General features: G+C 50.3%; 1 protein-coding gene across 2 annotated transcripts in view; it reads right to left on the reverse strand.

Annotated features, from left to right (window-relative positions):
* Window positions 1-16,076, reverse strand: part of LOC119971422 (probable E3 ubiquitin-protein ligase RNF144A-A) — a 37,775-nt gene that overhangs the window by 10,553 nt on the left and 11,146 nt on the right. Inside the window, exons 3-4 of one of the 2 annotated variants that reach the window (XM_038806913.1) lie at window positions 13,152-13,301; window positions 933-3,437 (exon numbers count right to left, since the gene is read on the reverse strand). In XM_038806913.1, coding sequence (XP_038662841.1) covers window positions 2,877-3,437; window positions 13,152-13,301 — 711 coding nt within the window. In that variant the 3' untranslated portion in view covers window positions 933-2,876. Of the gene's footprint in view, window positions 1-932; window positions 3,438-13,151; window positions 13,302-16,076 lie in introns of those variants that run through there. The other variant, XM_038806914.1, reaches the window with a different exon arrangement.

Here is a 16,076-nt window from a genome sequence, read left to right on the forward strand (position 1 = left end):
CTGCGTAAAAAGCGGCGCTGCGTAAACTACGCAGCCGGCGTCGGGTAAATGAAGTCACCGGCGCATGCGCCGTTGCCGTCCTTCCCGAGGCCGCCCCACAAGAAGATGGCGGACGGATCTTGCAAGGCGGCGGAGGAAAGGAGGTCCTCCTTCAGAGAGGTCGGCCCGCCGATTGGTGGGCTCCAGACGCGGGCTAGACCCCATCGGAGGCCCCCCCTGGTGCAGGAACACCCCTCCCCCACAGGCCGCCCCCTCCAGCGTTCCCGCGCAGTTCCCGCCGGCAGCGACCAGGTGTGGACGGCGCCAGCGGGAACCTGTCGTGTTGGGGCGGCCGCTCGGCCAATCCAAGCCCGAGAATCGCCGGTCGCCTTTTGCAAACGGCGAGCGGCGATTCTCCGAATGGCCAGCCGTGATTCTCGCCGCGCTGGTTTGGGGGGGGTGGGAGAATCGCGTGCGGGTGCCGGAATGGCATGGCGCCCCAGTGATTCTCCCACCCGGCGGGGGGGGGGGGGGGGGGGGGGGTGGGCGGGGGGGGGGGGGGGGGGGGGTGCGGGGGGGGGGGGAGAATTCCGCCCCAGGTCTTCCCTGAAGTCTGTGCAATATTGTGAAATGAACTCACCTTTCCCCTTTTAAATAGAAATAATGCTGAGTTATTTTTGAATTGAATGACTCACTCCAAGGGTAAACTATACACACTCACTTACAAATACATCGCTCATGGACAACTTTGGGGATAACAGCATCTGTGACAAAACACTCGTAATATTCTCAGGTTTATTGTGACTTGCCCACCACACAAGCAGGCCTAGAGTTTCCTGCGCTACAACTTTCTTCATTTTCTGTCTGGTATGTAGGTAAACAACTGCAAGACCCAGGCATCATGATAAAGAAACAGAACATTCTTCTCCATTCTTCAAAACGCAAACTGTAGGTGCGGTCTTGTCAGATTAACTGGTAACTTTATTTCATTCAGGCAGGGGGAATGAATTGTGAATCTTACATTATTTTTGCAGTTACATCAAATAAAACGATTTCTATCTAAACATATACTGTAAAACAAAAAGTTACTTCTTAATTCGTGAAAGATACCTCAACCCCATAACAGAACAAGCTCCATTGCTGGTCAGCAGAGTTATGCGGACAGCTCTCTGAACTGAAGTACTGGTTGTGGAATTGAAACTGACGGCCGAAGTCTCGATTTTTCATCAAAAACACAAACAGGAGTAAAAAGCAATGGACAACTGCATCTTCGATAATTATATTAGATCAACAGCGTCCACACAAAGCTGCATTCTTAATAACAAATCCCAATACATATTTGTACAATGATTATAATGATTGTTACTGAACATGATGAATGACTAATTATTTCAAACCCCTTGGACTACCACATTACAATTGCCACAGAAACCTTCAACCTGAGAACACAGTACAGCCAGGCTGACTGCCCTGAGCTGAAACATACTGACATAACTCCAAAAAAAATCGAAATTATGCTTTAAAAATCCAAGGGTTATGTTACCTATATAATGCGGGGGAGCACTTAACTCAGGCTGACTGGATCCTGGTTTACAATTCCAAGTAGGAACACTAATTCATTTCCCCTTTCCCAATCAAAGGCATCGAAGCCTAAAGTAACGACCAATAGATATGAAAAATTATGTCTCTTTCCCAGTCCATCTTCTTATTGTGTTCTCTGTCCAGAGGCGTGTCCGTGATAGTGAACACAGCGAAGTGCCGTGATTTTCACTATGGGCAGCGTGAGGAGGCAGCTGCCAATTCACCATAATGAAGGTGTTAGAGATGGGAATGATTAATATTGAGTACATCAAGAGAAACTATTTCCCACGATATGAAGGGTCGATGGCCAGAGGACACAGATTTACAGTGACTGGCCAAAGAACCTGAAGTGACATGAGGACTATAGGATATATGGAGCCTTCCACAAGGTGGACAGCAGTCAAGTCAAATTCCTCACAAACAACATGAACAAGACATCTCACCATAATATGTGTAAGAGCCTTGGAAAAATTGAGTTAGTTTCAAATCACCTATCATCTGAGGGAAACCCATCACATTGCACTGAATAGTGATGTCCCAGCAGTTAGAGCCAGGCAGTTCAGCAGGAGCTCCCAGCCTGTCTATTCAGTCCTGGAATGTGACTATCAACTTTACCAAATACATCAGAAAGATCTAGCAGGTTTTATGATATCTTGATGTCCTAGATCCACGGTCCAAGCCACTTAAGTAAGCCTAACCTATCACCAACAGCTTTATTGAGATCCCCATGGACAAAGCTGGCTACGGACTTTCTTTCTGGAGTACTCAGTGATAGGTGGATTGAGGTCAGCACCTCTCCGCCTTGTCCATCTTCTTATTGTGTTCTCTGCCCAGAGGTTGGTCCTTGATACTGAACCACAGCAAAGTGATTTTCACTTCAGGCAGTATGAGGAGGCAGCTGCCAATTCACCATTTGTCCAGAGCTGCTTCCCCTTTGCTGTCTAAGACTATACACAAGGAATGTCCACTCAGGAGAGGGAATGTGGGGAAGCTGTTGGCATCCACAGGAAAAGCATCTAAGCAAGAGCTGGAGAAAATATTTGAAAAATGGAAGGCAGCAAACAATGTAGCTGTCACATCAAATAAAGTTTCTACTTTGCATCAAGGAGGATATTCAACAGGAATTTTCCAAACATGAAGTTTAGGGGCTGGATTCTCCACTGGCAGGATGCTCCGTTTTGCCGGCAGCCCAGGGGGTTTCTGGACGGCGTGGGGCTGGCCTACAACGGGAAACCCCATTGACCAGCCGGCTTAACAGAGCATCCCGCCGGCAGAGTAAAACAGAAATGTGGCGCGGCAGGGCAGAGAATCCAGCCCTAGGAAACTACACACGAGTTTTCAGGCTGCTGGTTTTGCTGTTCCGCTACACGTAAATGTATACTCAGTTGGTTTATTTGTTGTTCTAGACGATCATCTAATAATTCATTCAGCATTTGAATTGAAGGTTGAGCCTTCCATTTACTATCAGCCTTTTTGCCAGTCAGTTTTTGTCTTCCGACTATCTGGCAATCTGTACAATATCCAATTAACTCAAGGCACCGATAACAAAATGGATAACAGCAATTGGGACAAGTTACAGATGGACAGCCTGTCGTGCAATGCTGTGTTAATGTCTCACAGTTGGGACAGGCCCGGACTTCAGGACAGCCATACACTGGGCTAGCCTGGTCTTCGGTTGTACCACAGCCCAGAAGCAGAGCTGTCAGACTGCAGGATTCGTTACCGCAGTTGTTACTCTGCACATCAGTATTCTTCCACTCCCTCTGACACTCCCAGCAGAACTGAAAGGTTTTCTTTGATTTCTCTGAGCAAGGCAAACACTGAATACACAGCTTCTCCGCATCCATTCTCTGTACATAGAGACTGCATACTGGACACTGAGGGACAAAATGAGACAAGATATCAGTGACATAAACGTGTGTGATTATGTTTGGAAGGTAAATTGTGGGAACGTAGATCAAGAACAGATAACTTGGAAAAATGTAGCATTTATATTTTAGCTTGACATCTCCTGTTGCACTGCACAGAACTACCCAACATTAGCCTATTGACCCCATTTTGATTTTGGTATATTTGATTGCAAATATCTTTGTGTTCACTATTAATCAGAGCACAAGAACAGCAGGAAGCCATTCAACCTCTCAGAATTATTCTACCATTCTATTAGATGATATATGATTTGAAACAAACTCAATTTATCCATATTAGCTCTATATCCTTAGATAGATATGCTTACTAACAAAAATCTCACATGCTTCAATGTTCCAATTGTTCCACCGTCAACATAATTTAAAGAGAGTATTCCAGATTTTATCACAAGTTAACACAGCATGACCTTCTTTCTCAATTGCTTCAACTGAAGTAAGTCATTTGATGCCTTCCTTTGAACTTTAGTCAGTGTGTCCTTTTTCTATCAGAACTCTCGTGACCAAAACTGGTCATCATGTGAAAGTGTTTTCCTCATTCTTTTACAGTCAGCATAACGTACCCGAGTCTCTCAAGAGATTCTCTTTCTACATCTAAACATGTTGACACCTGAGTAACTGTTACCACATTTGTGTAGATGCAGCTGTTTGCTGGCTGTGTGCCAGTTATCCAGTGATGGACCTTTCCAGCCAACTTCTAAGGCCGCAATTTAGCGGGTTCGCTAGCCATGGGCATGGCCATGGGCATGGTAATGGCCATTAAAACCTGGAGTGAAAACTCGGCTGTGCAACTGGAGCGATACATGTCGGTTTACAGTCTGAAATTAACACTGACAAAGTTTGGGACAATTCCACCCAAAGGTTTGTGTTTATACTTCCAGCACATGGTTATATGCAGGACAGAACAAGGAACTGAACATTTCTGGAAATAGGCCACAAGTGTAACATTCCGAGCTGTTTATCTTTTCATTAACCGCCTGTCCCTTTTTGAGTCGCAAAGGGCTATAAGATGTTTATTGAATATTTTTTAACCTTTCTATTGAGTTTGCATTGTTGCTATTTAATGCAGGGCTCATTGGATGGGCCCCTTCCGAGTTTCCACTGAAGCTGGGACTGAAGCATGAATCGGAGAATATCTGTGCAGCAAATCAGAATGGTGCCATTTATTTCTAGTGATTTCCCATTTTAGATTTTTCCTCCCGCCCTCGGGCCTGAACTCTTGTTCTCCACCCTGCCCTCAACCTCACACAATACGTCCACTTGGCAGTTTACTGTGTCTGCTGTTTACTGACAGCGGGATACTGTCTTCCCACCTCTTGTCAATGGGATTTTCCATTGTAACCAACCCATGCCTCCCCAATACACACAGGCTGGGGAGTGGGGCGGGGGGGGGGGGGGGGGGGGGTGCGGCTTTTGGCAGGAACAGTGAACCACACGTTCGCTTTGGATATTCTTTTGGTTGCCGTGTTGCTGACCTCATGATCCTAAGTGTGAATTAGGCTGTGGGCGATAACATTCCACAAACTGGCTCATTTAGCTTTAACAATTAGTTAAAAAGACAGTGGCCAGATTTCTACCACTGTATATATGAGTATGCGTGCATTAGGGGATGTATGACAGTACCTGTATTACAGGTTTGCTGGTAAGCCCCTGCCGGCTAGCTCCGCCCCCAAGGAGCAGTATAATATGCATGAGTTTCACTGAGATGCCATTCTACAGCTGCAGCCAGAGGAATAGCATCTCACTGTAATAAAGCCTCTCTTTTATCTCATCGAGTCTTCTGTGTGAAATTGTTAGCGCCACAATTTATTACAGTGAGATTTTCCCAAAACCATGGACATCAGAATCAAGCCTGATCGCCTGCAGCTGGATCCGCAGTCGCCACATGCCAGGAAAGACTTCAACCACTGGCTGGCTGTATTCGAGGCCTGCATCTCCTCAGCGGACCCTGACCCATCAGAGGCTCAGAAGGTACAACTCCTTTACTCCAGACTGAGCTCCAGCATGTTCCCGCTGATCCAGGATGCGCCTAATTACGCCCGGGCCATGGAACTGCTCAACGAAAATTACGCACAATCGACGAACACTCTGTTTGCGAGGCATGTACTCTCCACTCGTGTTCAACAACCGGGTGAGTTGATTGAGGACTTCTGGCGGGCCCTTATCCCTCTAGTATGGGACGGCGACTGCCAGGCCATCTCGGCCACGGAACATTCAAATCTACTCATGTGGGATGCATTTGTTACGGGGATTGCATCGGACCCCATCCGGCAATGACTGCTGGAAAAGGCCACTCTCGATCTTGCGGCAACAAAGACCTTAGCGCTCTCAATAACGGCCGCTTCCCGTAATGTGCAATCCTACCCCGCCAGCCGCGCGGCCCACCCATCCTACCCCTCGTGGACCCCGCAACCGACCCCCCCCCCCCCCGACTGGAGCCGCCCCCGCGCAGTATGCCTGCACCGCTCGCTGCACCGCGCACCCTGGGGATCCCCGCTGCAACTTCCGCGGTCAGCAGAAGCAACCCCGCTGCATGGGCGCTGCCATCTTCTTCTCCACAGGTATTCCAGCGCCGCCATTTTGTCCACCCCTCGGAACTGGACCACGGGACACGGGTCGCTGCCGCTATTCATCGGACGCGTCGGACTCTTCGGTCAATCGCCCGCTACTCGCCTCAATGACGCGCGACCAGTCCCGTCCTTGCAACCTGGTCACCACTTCCAAGACGGTGCTTGTCAACGGCCACGCGACCTCCTGCCTCATCGACTCCGGGAGCACGGACAGCTTCATCCATCCGGACACGGTAAGGCGCTGCTCCCTCGCGGTCCATCCAGCCAACCAGCGGATCTCCCTGGCCTCCGGATCCCACTCTGTCCCGATCCGGGCTTCTGTCTGGTTACACTCACCATACAGGGCGTTGAATTTAACCGTTTCCACCTGTACGTTCTCCCCAACCTCTGTGCGACACTTATACTGGGCCTGGACTTCCAATGTAACCTCCAGAGCCTCACCCTCAAATTCGGCGGACCCCTACCTCCCTCACTCTTTGCCAATCTGACTGCAGATTGCAAGCCTGTCGCCACCAGGAGCAGACGGTACAGCACCCAGGACAAGACCTTCATCAGGTCCGAAGTCCAGCGGCTGCTTCGGGAGGGTATTATCGAGGCCAGCAACAGTCCCTGGAGAGCCCAAGTGGTGGTGGTTAAAACTGGGGAGAAACACAGGATGGTCTGACTACAGCCAGATCATCAACCGGTACGCGCAGCTCGACGCATACCCTCTCCCTCGCATATCTGATATGGTCAATCAGATTACACAGTACCGGGTCTTCTCGACAATTGACCTGAAATCCGCCTACCACCAGCTCCTCATCCGTAAATCGGACCGTCCCTACACTGCCTTCAAGGCGGACGGTCGACGGCATCAATTTCTTAGGGTTCCCTTCGGCGTCACTAACGGGGTCTCGCTTTTTCAGCGAGAAATGGACCGAATGGTTGACCGGTACGGACTGCGGGCCACGTTTCCGTATTTAGACAATGTCACCATCTGCGGCCATGACCAGCAGGGCCATGACGCCAACCTTGTTAAATTTCTCCACACCGCATCTCTCCTTAACCTCACGTATAACAAGGAGAAGTGCGTGTTCCCCACAGACCGCTTAGCCATTCTTTTTATATATATATAATTTTTATTGACATTTTTTACAGAAAATATAACAAACAATGAAAAGCAACAATAAAACACTATAGTAACTGTAACACCCCCGAGACCGCATCAACGCATGTATCTCACCACCTCCCCCCCCCCCCCAAACCCAGTAAACAACAAGAGAATTTAAAAATAAATTAAAATTTAATTTAAATAAACAAAGTCAACGCCCCACCCCCACCCCCGCTTTTCCCCCCCCTCCCCCCAGGTTACTGCTGCTGCTGACCCAGTACCCTATCGCTGAGCCAGAAAGTCGAGGAAAGGTTGCCACCGCCTAAAGAACCCTTGTACCGATCCTCTCAGGGCAAATTTGACCCTCTCCAACTTGAAAAATCCCGCCATGTCATTGATCCAGGTCTCCACGCTTGGGGGTCTTATATCCTTCCACTGTAGCAAGATCCTCCGCCAGGCTACTAGGGACGCAAAGGCCAGCACACCGGCCTCTTTCGCATCCTGCACTCCCGGCTCCACCCTAACCCCAAAAATTGCGAGTCCCCAACCTGGTTTGACCCTGGATCCTACCACCCTCGACACCGTCCTCGCCACCTCCTTCCAGAACTCCTCCAGCGCCGGGCATGCCCAGAACATATGGACATGGTTCGCTGGACTCCCCGAACACCTGACACACCTGTCTTCGCCCCCAAAGAACCTACTCATCCTAGACCCGGCCGCTTAGCCATCCTCAGGTACGTAGTCCAGAACGGACCACTAGAGCCCGATCCCGACCACATGTGCCTCCTCATGGAGCTTCCCCGTCCCCGCTGCCCCAAGGCTCTCAAAGGCTGCCTGGGGTTCTTTTCTTACTACGCCCAGAGGGTCCCACAATACGCGGACAAGGCCCGCCCACTAATCCAGCCCACACAATTTCCCCTCACGGCCGAGGCACAACAGGCCTTCGCTCGTATTCACTCTGACATAGCCAAGGCCGGGATGCACGCAGTAGACGAGACACTGCCCTTCCAAGTAGAGAGCGACTCTTCAGATGTCGCCCTTGCCACCACGCTCAACCAGGCAGGCAGACCCGTGGCATTCTTTTCCCGCACCCTCCATGCCTCCGAAATTCGACATTCGTCCGTTGAAAAGGAGGCCCAGGCAATCGTTGAAGCGGTGCGGCACTGGAGGCATTACCTGGCCGGCAGGAGATTCACTCTCCTCGCTGACCAACGGTCGGTAGCCTTCATGTTCAACAACACGCAGCGGGGCAAGATCAAAAATGATAAAATCTTGCGATGGAGCATCGAGCTCTCCACCTATAATTACGAGATCTTGTATCGCCCCGGCAAGCTCAACGAGCCCCCAGACGCCCTCTTCCGAGGTACATGTGCCAGCGCACAAGTGAACCAGCTCTGTGCCTTGCACGAGAGCCTTTGCCATTCGGGGGTCACTCGGTTGTACCATCTGGTCAAAGCCCGCAATCTGACCTACTCCATTGAGGAAGTACGGACAGTCACCAGGGACTGCCATTTCTGTGCTGAGTGCAAGCCGCACTTCTACCGGCCAGATCGCGCACGCCTGGTGAAAGCGCCCCGCCCCTTTGAACGCCTCAGCATGGACTTCAAAGGGCCCCTCCCCTCCACCGACCGCAGCACCTACATCCTTAGTGTGGTCGATGAATTCTCTAGGTTCCCCTTCGCCATCCCATGCCCGGATATGACGTCTGCCACCGTCATCAAGGCCCTTGATTCCATATTCGCTCTGTTCGGTTTCCCCGACTATATCCACAGTGACAGGGGATCCTCGTTCATGAGTGATGAGCTGCGTCATTTCCTGCTCAGCAGGGGTATCGCCTCCAGCAGGATGACCAGCTACAACCCCCGGGGAAACGGGCAGGTAGAGAGGGAGAACGGGACGGTATGGAGGGCCGTCCAGCTGGCCCTACGGTCCAGGAACCTCCCAGCCGCTCGCTGGCAGCAGGTCCTCCCTGACGCGCTCCATTCCATTCGGTCACTGCTGTGCACCGCAACTAACAGTACTCCCCATGAACGTGTTTTTGCCTTCCCTAGGAAGTCTACATCTGGAGTGTCGCTCCCAACTTGGCTCGCTGCTCCAGGGCCCAGTCCTTCTCCGTAGGCATGTCTGGCACCACAAGGCAGACCCCCTGGTGGACAAGGTATGCTTGCTCCACGCGAACCCCCAATATGCCTACGTGGAGTTCCCCGACGGCCGCCAGGATACAGTCTCGCTCAGGGACTTGGCTCCCTCGGGTGCCGATTCCATGCCCACGCCCCTCCCTACCCACGCGCCACCCTCCTTTTCCCCAGCGCCCCCGAATTCAGCCCCATCAGGTCCATCCCTCGTCCCCCGGCCCACACTAGAGGACATGGAGGATTCCGGCTCGCTCCCAGAGTCATCCCGCCACTGGCCAGCACCAACACCGCCAGCACCTACGCCGTCGATGCCGACACCGCCTGTGCAGACGTCGCCACCACTACTGTGTCGCTCGCAACGGAACGTTCGACCGCCGGACCGGCTCAACCTGTGACGGGCACTGGGTTGGCGATGGACTCTTGATTCCCCCCTGCCCCCCCCCCCCCTGTAATTATATCACTTCTATGTATTATAGTTTCACGGCATCCCCGCCAGACTCATTTTTTACGGGGGGGTGAATGTGGTGATCTCTACCACTGTATATATGAGTGTGAGTGCATTAGGGGATGTATGGCAGTACCTGTATTACAGGTTTGTTGGTAAGCCCTGGCCAGCTAGCTCTGCCCCCAGGGGGCAGTATAAATATGCATGAGTTTCACTGAGATGCCATTCTACAGCTGCAGCCAGAGGAATAGCATCGCACTGTAATAAAGCCTCTCTTGTACCTCATCGAGTCTTTTGTGTGCAATTGTTAGCGCCACACTGCCCCAACCAGCAGGCGGGCCTTACCGGCGCCAAAGAGTGGGGTGAACCACTCCCGTGTCGGGCCACCCGGAAATTGTGGAATCCTCCGCACTTCCAGGTGTTAGGCTGGCACTGAAGTGGTTGGCGGTGTGCCAACTGCCGCCGAAGGGCCTCCGCCAGCCGGCGCGAGTTGCCGCATGCGCGGGAGAGCCAGCGTGTTTTGGTGCATGCGCAGAACCGCTCGCTTGATCCCTACGCATGCGCAGTGGGTTTCTTCTCTGCGCCAGCCATGGCGGAGCTTTGCAGAGGCCAGCGGGGAGGGAAAGAGTGCCCCCACGACACAGGCCCGCCCACAGATCGGTGGGCCCTGATCGCGGGCCAGTCCACCGTGGCGGCCCCCCGCTGGGGCCGGATCCCCCTACGCCCCCCTGAGGACTCTGCAGGCCGCTCTCAAAGCCAGGTCCCGCCAGTATGGACCTTGTGTATTCCACGCCGGCCGGACCGGCCAAAAATGGGCGGCCGCTCGGCCCATCAAGGCCCGGAGAATCGCTGGGGGGGGGGGGGGCTCACTGCCAACTGCCCCCGACCGGCGCAACGTGATCCACGCCCCCACATAAAAACTGCCGCCGGAGAATTCGGCAGCCGGCGTCGGAGTGGCGGGGCGAGATCCACGCCGCCCCTCGGCGATTCTCTGACCCGGCGACGGGTCGGAGAATCCTGCCCAGTGAGTTTTTTAAAAAATTTAACTGTTAGTTAATGGGCGCATCCAATGGCAACGCTGCACCTGAAAGTCAAAGCTCGCATCCTGGCCAATAAAAGCCTGGAGACACCACTCCCGGGATTTACTTGTGTCGCAATGCCTCGCAACAGCTAGCACAAGAAATTGCGATGTAAATCCCGCCCATTGTGGACGGGATCACATTTTGGCAAATCTGCAAATTAAAGCGAGACAGCTAGTCTAACTTCAATGTGCAAATTCCCGAGGGATCTGAGGTTTGACATCTATCCTCAGGGACCTCGGGCAAGCACTGTTTGGTCCTGGTCTCCACAAATGGGGACCAGACGGAACAGCACTCATCATAATAATAATAATAATTGTTATTGTCACAAGTAGGCTTACATTAACACTGCAATGAAGTTACTGTGAACATCCCTAATTGTCACATTCCAGTGCCTGTTCGGGGTCACTGAAGGAGAATTCAGAATGTCCAATTCACGTAAAAAGCATGTATTTCAGGACTTGAGGGGGAAACTGGAGCACCCAGAGAAATTCCACGTAGACACGGGGAGAACGTGCAGACTCCGCACAGACTGTGACCCAAGCCAGGAATCGAACCCGTGTCCCTGGCGCTATGAAGCAACAGTGCTAATCACTGTGATACAGTGCTGCTCCATGCGGGTCTCCCAGGACAGGGTGGTGCCCTGGCACTGCCAGGGGAGGTAGTGGCGTAGTGGTATTGTCATTGGACTAGTAAACCAGAGATCCAGAGTAATACTCTGTGGATCTAGGTTCAAATCCCGCCACTGTAGAAATTTGAATTCAATAAAAATCTGGAATGAAAAGCCTAATGATGAATGAAGCCATTGCAGATTGTTGTAAAAACCTATCTGGTTCAATAATGCCCTTTAGGGAAGAAGATCTGTTGTCCTTACTTATGTGGCCTACATGTGACTCCAGCCTCACAGCAATGTGGTTGACTCTTAACTGCCCCATCAAGGGCAATTAGGGATGGGTAATAAATGCTGGCCAAGCCGCTATTCCCACATACCAAGAATGAATAAAGAACAAAACAGCTGGTGGGGAATTGCCAAGATGGCAGATTGGCAGTGCCAATCTGGCATTTATTGCATGCGTGCGATTGGGCCAGTGATGCCCTGTGTGGGTTTTGGGGGGGGGGGGCATGGGTTTGGGGGGGGGCGGAGGGGGGCGTGAGGGGGGGGGGGCCATGGACCCACTTCGGAGGGCCTTAGAGAACAGGCGCCATTTAAAAATAGCATTCCTATCTCTCGCTACACTGGGGAATTCCAGGGAGCGGAGCTCCTCAGTGTTCAAAACAGAGCTCTATGCGTTCCCCGCTGAGGCCCTTTATACAACGCGAGTGACTTGCGTTGTATATCTTGCTCGCTATGGGACCTCATTCCCAATTCATTGAATCGTGCCCAATATACTTGGGGCTGAATTCTCCGGTCCCACAGTACTGTTTCTCAGCTGCACGCTGTTCACTGCAGGCACGATTCTCTCTTCCTGCCGATTGTCAATGAGATTCCCCATTATAACCAATATATGCTGCTGTGAAACCGACAGGCGGGGTTGCACTGCCGGCAGGAAATGTGAATGGCAATGACCGCAGAATTCCGGCCTACTTAGTCGGAAAACATAGTGCAATTTAACGGCCGCATCACGCCCGACTTATTGTCGGGACGAGATCGTTGAATCTCCCGAGATGTCGCGATCTGGATGTCACCCTCACTGGGCATCACCCAGATCAGCATGTTTAAAATGAGCCATTAGGCCTAATGATCATGCCTGGGAGAACTCGCCAGGACGCCATTTAGTACCGGTTTCCACAAATGTGGACCAATCATAATGGCACCTGGGGGAGTCTCCAGGCTATTAGAGACCCCCGGGTGGTTGGAGACAGGGCAGGGTGGCACTCGGCCCTCTCTCTTGGCACTACCAGCCAGGCACCTTGGCAGTACCACCCGTGCACCCTGACATTGCCATAGTGTTCAGGTGGCATTGCCGGGGCGCTAGTGCCAGGGTGCCCAGATGACAGTTTGATACTGCCAGGGATCAGGCCCGACGGCCTCCCTGAGGCTTGGGGGGGGGGGGGGGGGGGGGGACGGTGTGTCTGGACAAAATGGCGCCCGATCGGCGAGGAGCCTTTCCTGCTGGGGTCTCTAACTGCAGCCTTGGCGGAGAGAAACTCCTCGTGGCCAAAAAAAGGCAAAGTGTGTTGAATAATGGGGTATTCCCCGGCGCTGCAGCCACTGAGAAACAACCCGCTAAACGTGCCCATAACCGTACATAGATTTTCTTTGGTTAAATCGCGTTCATAGACACACTCCATTTTAAAATATTTATTTGAAGAAGCAAAGATCAAAATCCTAAATAACACAAGTTACCTTTCGGTACAACTCCTTTTTTTCTGCCATTATTCTGCCGAGCTGCTCCTCATACCGTCTGCATTCCTCCTGTGACAACTGTGCAAGGTGCCGTACCTCCTGCCAGGGCCACTCCTTCGCACACTTGGGGCAGTTAAACGTGAAGCAACCCTAAAGAGAATCAACTGCTATTTAAAACTGCTGCCTTTCACCATCCTGAGCATCATCCAGCATCCAAACATGGGAAATTACCACAACACAAACTCTTGTAACAATGACTTGAACACTTACAACGAGCTAGATGTGCACAGGATAACTGAATTAACTTAGAATCACACTTTTAAAAATATACATATGAGAATGAGTTACCAATTGGAATAAATCTAATGGAACCATTCAGACAGTTTAGACGTTGAATGTATATCAGGAGTCCTTAACATATTTCCTGCTACATATATAATTTTCCTGCTAAGACAGGATTGCTAACATTTGTTTGGATAATGCTATTTGAAAGATCATTTAAAAGCAGCTGGATTTTCAATGATGCTTTCCAATGGACAGGAATGCAAAAAGGCATCACGTACAAGAAGCCCCCGGGCGAAACAGGGCCCAAGGATTACAAAAGATTCAGAAGTCGGGATTTGGACAGAGATTGTATTTGGACATGTGTGCATATGTGTGTGTGTACGTGTATGTGTGCATGTATACATGTGTATATGTGTGTGTATGTGTGTGTATGTGTTTCTGTGCGTGTACACGCACGTGTGTGTATACGTTGCTGTGTATATCTGTGTACATTTGTGTGCATGTGTGTGTACATGTTGTGTATGTATGTGTATGTGTGTACACGTGTGTGTGTGTGTGTACATGTGTGTACGTGTGTGCATACATGTGTGTACGTGTGTGTGTGTGCGCATGTGTGTGTGTGTGTGTGCGCATGTGTTTGTGTGCTCAATATCTTGGCAACACACTGAGAGATAGTTATTTTTAAAGGTTGCACTGATTGCAGTAACTGATTAGCAACTCCTAACGAGGTCCAAGTAATCTTGAACATGGGAGCCGGTTTAGTTCAATTGCCCCTTGCCCGAAGTGTGGTGATCCTCAGATTAAACCACCACCAATCAGCTCTCCCCCTCAAAGGGGAAACGGCCTGTGGTTAGCTGGGACTGTGGCAATTTTACTTTTAATCTTAGGCATGGATTATTAACTCGCCTCGGAGAACATTTTACTGGGCATCTCAACAATCCTGATTGAATCTATATAAATGATCAGCAAGCAGGGGCAAAGTGTAACATAGCAAAATTTGCGGATGATACTAAAAATAGGTGGGAAAGCAGGCAGTGAAGAGGAGATCAATATTTTACACACGGATATAGATAGGCTAGGAGATTTGGCCAAAATCTGGCAGATGGAGTTTAATGTGGATAAGTGTGAGGTTATCCATTTTGGCCGAAAAAATGGAAAGGCGAATTAACCTCTAAATGGAAAGCAGATTCAAAATGTGTCTGGGCAGAAGGAAGTGGGTGTCTTTGTTCATGAATCGCAGAAAGTCTGTATGCAGTTACAGCATGTAATAAAAAAGGCAAATGGAATGTGAGCATTTATTGCAAAAGGACTGGAGTACAAAAGTAAAAGAGTGTTGTTGCAATTGTATAGGGTGTTAGGTGAGACTACATCTGGAGTATAGTGTCCAGTTTTGGTCTCCTTATTTCAGGAAGGATGTGGTGACATTGGGGGCAGTTCAGAGGAGGTTCAATAGATTGAGTTCGGGGATGAACGGGTTGACGTATGAAGAGAGATTAAACAGTTTGGCCTTATACTCGTTGGAATTTAGATGGATGAGAGGGGATCTGATCAATGTATATAAAATACTGTAAGGGATTAATAAAGTGAACGTTGACCAAATGTCTCCCCCTTGTGGTGAAATCTAGAATGAGAGGTCACAGATATAGGTTGAAATAGTAGATTTAGAACTGAGATGAGGTGGAACTACCTCTCGCAGAGGGTGGTGAATTTGTGGAACTCGTTACCCCATAGTGCGGTGGAATCTGAGTGATTACATGGTTTCAAGACGGAGACAGATGTTTTTCTGATAAAAAAAACCGGGAGCAGGTGGGGAGGTGGATTTGAGACCAAGAAGAGATCAGCCATGATCTGATTGAATGGTGGAGCAGGCTTGACGGGCTGAATTGCCGACTTCTGCTCCTAATTCCTATGTTCCTACACTAATTAGACTGTCTTTGAATTTGAAACAGAGTAGGTGCAGAGCTTTTTGCTTTTCCTCCTTGCTTTGTAACTTTTAAATCTTCAGTGAATGGTTTTGCCCTGCTGCATCTGAGACTACAAGGGAGAGTGCTGATTGGTCAGTAATAGGTAAGGTCTGTAGATCTTTACAACTTTTATCACTTGTAGTTTGAAAATACTTTTTGTGGTTTATAATCTGTAAAGGCTATAATTGGTAGTAATGAGGACAAGGAAAGAAGAGCCATAGAGAATTGGATATAATCTAATATCAAGCATCTTCCAAAGGTTTAATTTAAAGGGGTAAAGGACAGCAGGAGAGCTCAAAGCCTTGATTTGCTCCTCTTGCTCCATGAGGGAAGCCGGGAATATTTCCAGGGCCATGGCCAGCATGTGTGCAGGAGGTGTCTCCAGTTACAGCTCCTGGAAGCCCGAGTTTCGGACCTGGAGCAGTGGCCTATGGAAACTGTGGAGCTTCCACGAGGTGTTGAGTGTCGTGGGACATTAGGACCAGTTCTGGGGGAGGTCGGACCAGTACAAGTTGGACGGGGGTTGCACCTGGGCAGGGCCGGGACTGATGTCCTAGGAGGAGCATTGGCTGGAGTGACTGGGGATATTTTAAACTAAAAAGGCAGGTGATGGGAAGCTATGCAATTAGTGAGGGCTGGGGGAATCAAGGACAAAAACAAAAGACAGAAAGGAAAA

This window comes from Scyliorhinus canicula, chromosome 9, assembly GCF_902713615.1.
Source record: "Scyliorhinus canicula chromosome 9, sScyCan1.1, whole genome shotgun sequence".
Lineage (NCBI taxonomy): Eukaryota > Metazoa > Chordata > Chondrichthyes > Carcharhiniformes > Scyliorhinidae > Scyliorhinus > Scyliorhinus canicula.